The 8,752-nt window shown below is 37.7% G+C and overlaps 2 protein-coding genes across 2 annotated transcripts; one reads left to right on the forward strand and one right to left on the reverse strand.

The window, feature by feature from the left end:
* Positions 1-5,621: 5,621 nt before the first annotated feature.
* LOC137959387 (dirigent protein-like) lies at positions 5,622-6,362 on the reverse strand. Its single transcript, XM_068806784.1, has one exon. It carries the CDS (start codon positions 6,277-6,279, stop codon positions 5,698-5,700), a length of 582 nt encoding a protein of 193 aa, XP_068662885.1. The 5' UTR covers positions 6,280-6,362; the 3' UTR covers positions 5,622-5,697.
* A 930-nt stretch (positions 6,363-7,292) lies between these two features.
* Positions 7,293-8,431, forward strand: LOC137959992 (uncharacterized). The gene has a single exon (XM_068807434.1). The coding sequence runs from the start codon at positions 7,433-7,435 to the stop codon at positions 8,162-8,164; it is 732 nt and encodes a 243-aa protein (XP_068663535.1). The 5' UTR covers positions 7,293-7,432; the 3' UTR covers positions 8,165-8,431.
* Positions 8,432-8,752: the final 321 nt, after the last annotated feature.

The raw sequence follows: 8,752 nt of genomic DNA on the forward strand, positions 1-8,752 counted from the left end.
CGTTGATAAACCTATAATGGCTTTGGTGTTGCAATGCTAGGAAGTGGCTTGGAATATCCTCCATAGGACTAGGAACAACAATACCCATATCAACAAGACAGTGTGGACATGTTGTCTAATCCAAAGAAGAACGAGGCATTATCAAAGAATGTCAAATCACAAATACAAATGCTTTTCTAGCACAAGGACAATCATATACATCCATTCTATGTACGAGAATAACAAAAAACCACATATTTAACAACTCAAGAGACAATTTATCAACATATGAACCAAACATATGTATAAAAAACACACATCCAAAGGTACGAGGATAGAGAGTAAATAAGGTAGCTTTAGGTTGCAGTATTTGGAGAAGATTTTTTCCTCCAAGTACAAATGAAGACATCCTGTTAACGAGAAAGTGTGCAATAAGTATCACATCACCCTAGTAAGGTTTTTGGAGATGGATGTGAAGTAGCATAGTACGCGCAACTTCCAGAAGATGCCAATTTTTTTTCTCTACTACATTTTATTGTGGAGTGAACACATGTGAATCATATAGACAAATGAATTTGAACCGTTTACTAGAAAATGGGTTTCTCACACTTTTTATCCAATATCGAATTTGGTGAATTATCCTATGAGTTTGACAAAAACAATCAATTTTTTTTATCATAAACTCTGGCTCATTTTTAGTATGAAAAATATAAAAAGATGCATCAAATTATGTCTTTATTTCATTAATTTTTTTTAAAAAACATATTAAATACTTCAATCTTCTCATGTAGGATATACACTCAAGTAGAATAACTGAAATCATCAAAATATTTAGATTTTGCATTAACATTGAGATAAATTAGTACTGGACTTGGACAAACTCAAATAATTTTGACCATTCAACTTCTCCTTAGTGATAATAATATTCTTTCCTTTCTGGACTCTCCAACACAACAATGACAGATAGCAAACACAAAACTATACATGTGCTTGCAGTGTGCGTTTCACTTCAACAATTAGTTTTGAAGAAAATATTCCAATCTCAATAAGACCAATTGATACCCTAAACAAGTGATTTTTTTTCAAAAATTACATGACATCAGCCTTCCTATAGATGACGACACGAGACGTAGGATTGGGACCTTGCATACACTTCAATTAGGAAATCCCAAGGTAGAACCCTGTTGGGGCACTAATTAAACGTATAACTACTCAATTGCAGTGCAAACGATCAATCCAATAGTTATAAAACAATAAAAATTTGAAAAAAATTTAACCTCAACTTTCAATCAATAATAAATCCTAAAACCCCCTTTCTTGGAGAGTGGAGATATTAGAGAAGTGCTTAACAAACTCTGAATCAAGACCATCATAGTTCTATAGTGAAAGTTGGATCTAAGGCCCATCCCAAAATAATTAACTAAGTTAAAAACCTTTTTTTTTTTCACTAATAAATCCAAGATATTTTTACTCATTTTTCCATGTGTAACAATCTTTTCGAATTCTGCCCTTCAAGCTCTTTTTTATGACTCCTACTATACATGGATAATCTAGGGTGAAAGACCACACTTGAGCACTTGCTTTGATAACATGAAGATAAGTGTGAAATAGAAGAAGAAGAGAGATGAGAAACTTGAGCGTGTTGAATGGCACTTGATGGGGCAAAAGCTTGACCCCTTTTTTCTTTTTATTCTTCACTCAAATGACTTATTATTTTAATCCAGCGTCATAAAAATAATAATTCATATTATTTATTTATAAAATATTATTTATTTATTCAATATATTCATTTTATAATTACTATATTAAATTAGTGTTTTAATAGTCATAATTAAAATATTGTTAAAATAAATATTTGATAAATTGTTTTGGTTTAATTATCTCATTGCTATAATTAACTAAACCAATGGTTTCTTTTCTCTTGTTTGAATGCCCATCAGAGAGAAGTTGATATAAAGTAAGCACATAAACACTAGAATTAGACAAAAAAATAGATAGAAGACTAGTACTAGAGTTGTAGAGTTCAACATTTTAGTGAAAGACAATGGAAGAGGAGGACAAAGAGGTTGTTGGGGAGGACGTAGAAGAGGGTGTGGGTGGAGGGAGAAATTGCAAGAGTTTTGCAGACTCACATTGGTGGACATGGGTGAGGATGAGGGTGGAAAAGCAAAATGGTCGTGGAGTTTAATATGGATTGAATGTCCAAATTTTGCTTTGGTCCAAATTGCTACTTTTCTAATTAATTGTAAATACTAATTCATGCTTACATATTTTTAAATCAATTTCCTTGCACTAATATTGCCATATGATTTCCTTGTAGTCAATTTAAATATTTCAATTCATTAATTGGCCATTTTAGTTTAATAATAAATTATTTATTTATGTAATAATTTACTTTGTATTAGTTTTGCTATATAGAGGATTGATGTGTGTTATTGAGAATGTAGTATCCATTAACATATTTATAGATTTTATTAGTCTTAAGGTTTAGTTATTATATTTTCAACATAAACAAGTAATCACTACATACAAATATAACCTAAAAAGTGAATTACATGACAATTATTTTTTTATTTTCTTTTATAATAGTGCATTACATTTTTTTCAGCCTATGCATCAAACAAAGTTCCAACCAGTTAAAAAATAAAAAAGTGTATTGTTTAGCTACCAATTTTTTTACACTTGCCAATTGTCATACCATTTTGGTATCGATACCAATTTAATGGTCTCATTGTTATAGTCTAAATATCTAATAGGCCAAAAATTAGATTATGCTTTGCTTCGCGCCTTTGAACTTGGAGGCAATTCTAGCATGGGACAAAAGGTGTGATACAATAGAGAAGTTGTAGTGGCCGAGGAAGACTACATATGGTCGACAAGGAAAGAAGGTACATTAACAAGCCAAAAGAAGAGGCATGCAACATAATTTTCCTCTCTATTAAGGTAGAGGGTCTAAAGTTGTAGTTAAACCTTGGTTGGAGTGTGGTTATAAGGATTCTTGCAATGTTGTGTTGCTTTGTTCATCTAATAATACATCTAAAATTTATATAAAAAAAAACCTTGCCCAACCTCATTCTAGTAACAAGAGTTTCTTTGTTTGAGAGGGTAGATATGGATTACATTCGTTGTAGAATACTTAGGAGCAAGAACTAAAAATTTTTCAATCTAAACAAAATCTTGGTATCCAAAATTGAGTAATTTTTCAATCTTACTCGATTACTCGATTTTTCATCTGTCGTTTATTGTATGGAATGGTTATAGAATGATTTGTGTATTCTGATTAGTATTTAGGCATTCCATCGACCTTACCCAATTATTGTTTATTAGTTGGAACAAATATGTGGCACATCTATTGGGTATCCAATTACTTGATTATCTAATTAGTTAAAGGTATTTTGGTATTTTCATATGAGACTATAAGTGGTCTTTTTTCTATGCCACAACTCTTTTGAGTTCTCCCCTTCGATTTACTCTCCAACTTCCCCCTTCTCTCGAGGAACCCTAAACCCAAATTTTCTCCTTCCCTCACATTTCGACCTCACCACCACCTCTTGTTCTTCTATTTCTTACCAATTTGAAAATCTCATGTAAGGTACTTGAAACTTTATATGCAAGGTGCTCGAAACTTAAATCTATTGTGTTTGTAATTTTTTAAGTTTATTTTAATATTTTTCTTTGTTTAGGTGATACAAAGCGCAAAAATAACTAATTTTTATGTTTTTTACATTTTTTAGGTGTTTTAAGTGTTTTTGGTATTTTAATATTTTTTCATATTTTTACATAGGTTTTATAGTCGATTATATTGTTATTCTGTTTATTTAACAGTAATCGATATAAAAATAGTACACAAAATGAACAAATATTTATCTGGTAGATTATAATACAAAATAGTATACGAATAGCTCTATTTTGCTTGATTTATATACTGATTACACCATTAATCTAAAACTCAAGTGAAATTTGTACCATATATACATTCGAGTAGTGTTTCAATGTGTATAATGCATATACTTATATAGTGTAAAGATGGATCCTAGTCCTATCCCAAAATGACTAGTTAACTTAAAAAGTCTTTTTTCCAACTAATAAACTCAATATCTTTATACTCACTAATCCATGTAGAACTATTCCTTAACTAGTTTGACGTAATCGTCTATCTCAACGGAAGTTGATTAAAAATAAAAAAACCTAAGAGCCTAGGATCATGGTGGGAATTGGGAAAGTAGACGGCGTTATCCTTGTCATTCACTTCAGTCGCGACGGACGGCCATGGGAGCTCATTTCATAATTTCTTTTTGCAGCCAAAGGGGCTCAAATGTAAGCACACGCAGAGTAGTTTTGGTTGGTGCGATCTGTCTATCACCGCTCCGCTCAACATTTTGAGCTTTGAATCTAGAGAGAAACCCTAACCTCCCTTTCTGGCTCTTCTGCTCGTACTGTAAGTATCAATGGTGTGAGATATACGTCACGAAGAGAGTTTGTTGATCGGTTGGAGAAGACAAGTCCAAATTGCCCTTCGCGACACAGCCACCGGAAACCGCCGTGACGTCTGAACCAAACGAGTAGTTAATTATTATACTGATATTTTTCTTCCTTCGCTCCTGTATTAGTCTACCACAGCTTGGATTAGATGCAGTGGGACACCTTCAGCTGATTAAACTACATTTTAACATGATTTCTTCACGCAACATAGCTGTTTTCTTCCGTTTTATTTTATTTTAATCTGGCGATGGAGAGCAGATGGATCAGTGACATGCAACTATTGACTAAGAAAAAGAGTTTAGGTTAAAACAATCGAGTTGGTTCCGGTCTATAATGATCAGTCGATCATAGAGGCCTCATTTCTAAGTAATAAACATGAAAATTTTCTTATTTTTCACTAGATGCAATATTCTTCTGTTTTTTCTCTGGAAGGGTGATAATGGAATGTGAACGATTAGTTTGAAAACTGTAAGCATAGATTCCAGAACTGATTGAGAAGACAGAAAAATTACTTCGGGTCAACGTCTAAATATATTTTCGATGTTGATGCCATTGTACCAACCTCCTTGCTGATTCAGTGACTCCGTGTTGTTTCTTCTGCTTCCCGATCACTTGTAAATTATTCTTATCTCATTAAATTTCAAGCAATCAGTCGTAATTTATACATAATGCAAAATATGAGTTTCATATAATACGATGAGACAAAATGAATTGGATGAACCCATCAGCCACTCTCTTGTAAGAAAACCCGCCATTAATCTTTCAGTACAGCACAGCGGAGATTGATGTGAAAACCAGCATGATTAGATGTAACATGTTCTGGGTCTTTTCAAATAGCAGACTTTTGTTCGATTTTTATGAGGATATAAAGCCATCCTCACCTGATCTAACAATATTATCTGAGCCCGTAGTGTAACAGGATGCTGCTGCTGCTTTGCTTCATCTGATTTAACAGGAGGAAGCTGCTGCTTGCTTTATCTGGTCGGGTGGGTGGAGAGGGGCGGGAGCCTGGCACAGTTGCTCAGCAAGGCAATAATGCACAGGGGTGTCACTATGTCTTCAAAAGGATGGTCTAAAAAGTTCATTTGATCCATAATTTATTTGACTTGAAAAGGAGATTACAGAGACAAGCTGGGGTGATCAGTCCCATCCCATTACACAATTTGAAGAAAAAAACGAAAACAGAACAACCAGATGAAATGTCGTTCAACTCTAGTTACGATTGACTCGTCCACTTCAATAACATTCGTAGAGCTTAATATCCACTTGAAGCCGGAAGTAGACTTCCCCCTCGAAGGCATCGGTCATGATGGTGGCAACACCCCGAGTCATGAAGAAATCTCCGGTCCCTCCGATGACGGAGATGTCTCTGGTCTTGTTCATCAATGGGTCTGCTCCGGCGAAGTTTATAGTCCCTTTGTGGTCAGTAGAGTTAAGAACGAAAGAGAAGCCCAGCCATGAGGTGAAAATCTCCTTCCTATCGTAGAAGTAGAAACCCTGAGCACGACCCACCGGAGGGGAATGCAGATTATTGTCTACTGTAATGGGGTCATCGAACACGACCATGTCGCCGAAATGGTTCAGCCCTGCTAAAATGGTCCTATTCCCCCACTCCGGCATCCCTACAATGGCTGAAGTTGCATTTGCAGCGTTCTTTCCATTGTAGACGATGTCATGGAAGTAGAGAACCAAGTGGTTGCAGGGTTCGTGGCGCAGAATTCTTTTGTGTGGGTGGGCTGACGAGGAGGAGAGGAGGATGACGAAGAAGAAGAAGAAGAAGAAGAACAGGAAGACGAGAGAGAGTCTTCTCCCCTTCATTGATCCCCTGAGGAAGGATTAATGGCTGATTCGAAGAATGCAGAGATGGATACTCCTCCTGACTGCACACCCATTATGTAAGCCTGCTAATTACTGCAAAATGAATAGTTAAACCAGTTAAAAGCTTGCTTTTCGAAGCTTTAATCTTGACTTTCAAGGTATCTGTCACAACTGTTCCGTCCATGGATACCTTTTCTTGCACTCAGAAAAGCAGAAAACTTCCACTATTTTTTCTTTTTGATAGTCCATCTGATCTGGTTTCGCTTGATACCTACTACAAATGATAATAATTCCTTCTTTAATAAGGGAATCAAGTTAACAAACCTTCATCGACCTAAGCCGATTAGTCAAGTCTAATTATATAATATGGCCCTTTTTAAGCATGATCAGATGCATCCCAGTTGAGTAAACAATCTAGCCAAATGGGTTCTGATCAGTTTCACCAAATAATCCATGAGCAGGAAACAAGTGCTCGGTCAGCAACGAAAACAAGCAAGAAAACTTGTAATTTGGTTTTGATTAGTGATCAACTATTCGGTTATTAACTTAAACGTAATCCGATTGCTTACCCGAAATCGCCAAACGATGCAGTCGTGATCTTTCCTTTTTTCAGAAAAATATTAAGAGAGTCGCAGAGAAGCACCAGTGATTGTTGCAGTTGGGAGGTGGGACTCGGAATCCTTCACGACATGGCAATCGCTTGTCCCGGATGGATTCATTGCTTTTGTTGAATCAGGCGACTGAAACTGGCTTTCCTCTCAGCGGAACAACTGTGCGCGATCCATTTAAATGGATGGGCCGGCAAGATCACACCCAGCCGACCAGGCGAAATTAGAGAGAGATCTCTAGACATTAAACCCATGGCGAGTTTTTGCGGGAGCCAATCTAATGCGTCGGCTCGTTCGGCTTGCTTTCGACTCGCGTGCAGTGTGCACCAACGTGGTATTTACCGCTAGCTGTTAACTTTGGGATTCTTCCTTTTCTCGGGTCCTTTTCAATGAATTCAAATTCACCCCGCGCTTGAAAGAATTTCTCCTCTGCTCCTGGTTTCTTGGTTCTTCACTCTTCTCCTTCGAAGAATCTCTGCCTCTGTGAGACTAGACCTTTCCTTCAAACGATCATCCTCGTTGTTTGATTGAGAGAACCTGATCGCATGGATTTCCGACTCCTGGAGATCAACCTGATCTCCGCGCAGAACCTGACGAAGCCGGGAGCAACAAACCTCCGCCGCCTGCAAACCTACGCCGTCGCATGGGTCGACCCCTCCGCTAAACTCCGAACACGCGTCGATCAGGTCGGATTCGAAAACCCCACTTGGAACGACAAGTTCATCTTCCGAGTGACCCCGCAATTTCTCGCCTCCGAATCTTCAGCCGTCTCCGTGGAGATCTATTTCGTTGGCTATGTCCGTGATACCCTCATCGGGACCGTTCGTTTCCTCCTCGGCAGCCATCTCGTCTCCCCCGGCGTACCGTCTTTCTCTGCATTACAAATCCGCTGCCTCTCCAGTCGATTCGACGGTATTCTCAATATCGGCGCTGTCGTCCTCACCGAGACGGCCGGTCACGAGGCGCTCCTCCGCAGTCCAGCTCTGGGTTTCCAAGATTTGATGGGCAAGAATCGCAAGACCGCATTGCGGCATCGACAGGAATATAGCGCCAAATCAAACAAGAGCGAGAAGGAAAATATTTCTTTGAAAGGACAGTCGGATGATGAAACAGACCATGCAGATGCGGCAGTTCCTCTGAATGATCGGAATGGGAGAACAATGAGGTCGATCCTGTGCAAATTGGGTTTGCAGAGAAAGGAGTCTCCCCTGCGTACACTGGATGAAAACCGTACGGAAATTCAGCCTTCTTCCGATTATGAAAATCGCCGGAGGTGACCGACGATCAAGAAGATAATTCTTTTATTGATATTACCTAAACGTATTTGTTCCCGTCGCTTTTCTCATTAGCGTAGTTTCTGCGGGGGGTGTTCCGATGGGATTTCTTTGGCAATTAATTTGCTCTGTTCAATAAACAGTACCAGTATATGTAGAAGAGAGAAGAATATCCAATTTTGCGGTTTTCTTTAATTTTGTGTACTCTTTTTTCGGTAACCGATCAAATTTTGTGTATGTGGCTAGAACCATTCTATATTCTTCTATATTTACCGGAAATTTCTATGCAAATTTAAATCAATTGTTGGACGTTTTCGGATGCTTATTCTTTCAGACAGCATCAGAATAATTCAGACGTTCTGCCGTCCGTTGATTTCTTGAAAATTCGGCCTTGTTTGCTTCTTTAGTTTGGAAGAATCCAGTGACCCTCTTCTTCTTCGATCATAATAGCGACGTTGAATTAACAGTTAGGTCGATCAGAGGCATTAAAGGTTTCGAACTCGGTGGGCGACGCCGAAAGTGACAGTAGTGGCTAACGAGTTCGAGCAGAAATGGAAGAAACCAGTGGCCCTCGTCTTTATGTTGCTTTAA

This window comes from Aristolochia californica, unplaced genomic scaffold, assembly GCF_029961685.1.
Source record: "Aristolochia californica isolate CCGP_79_NKW_82.1479 unplaced genomic scaffold, dmAriCali1.0.hap1 SCAF_1, whole genome shotgun sequence".
Classification (NCBI taxonomy): Eukaryota; Viridiplantae; Streptophyta; class Magnoliopsida; order Piperales; family Aristolochiaceae; genus Aristolochia; species Aristolochia californica.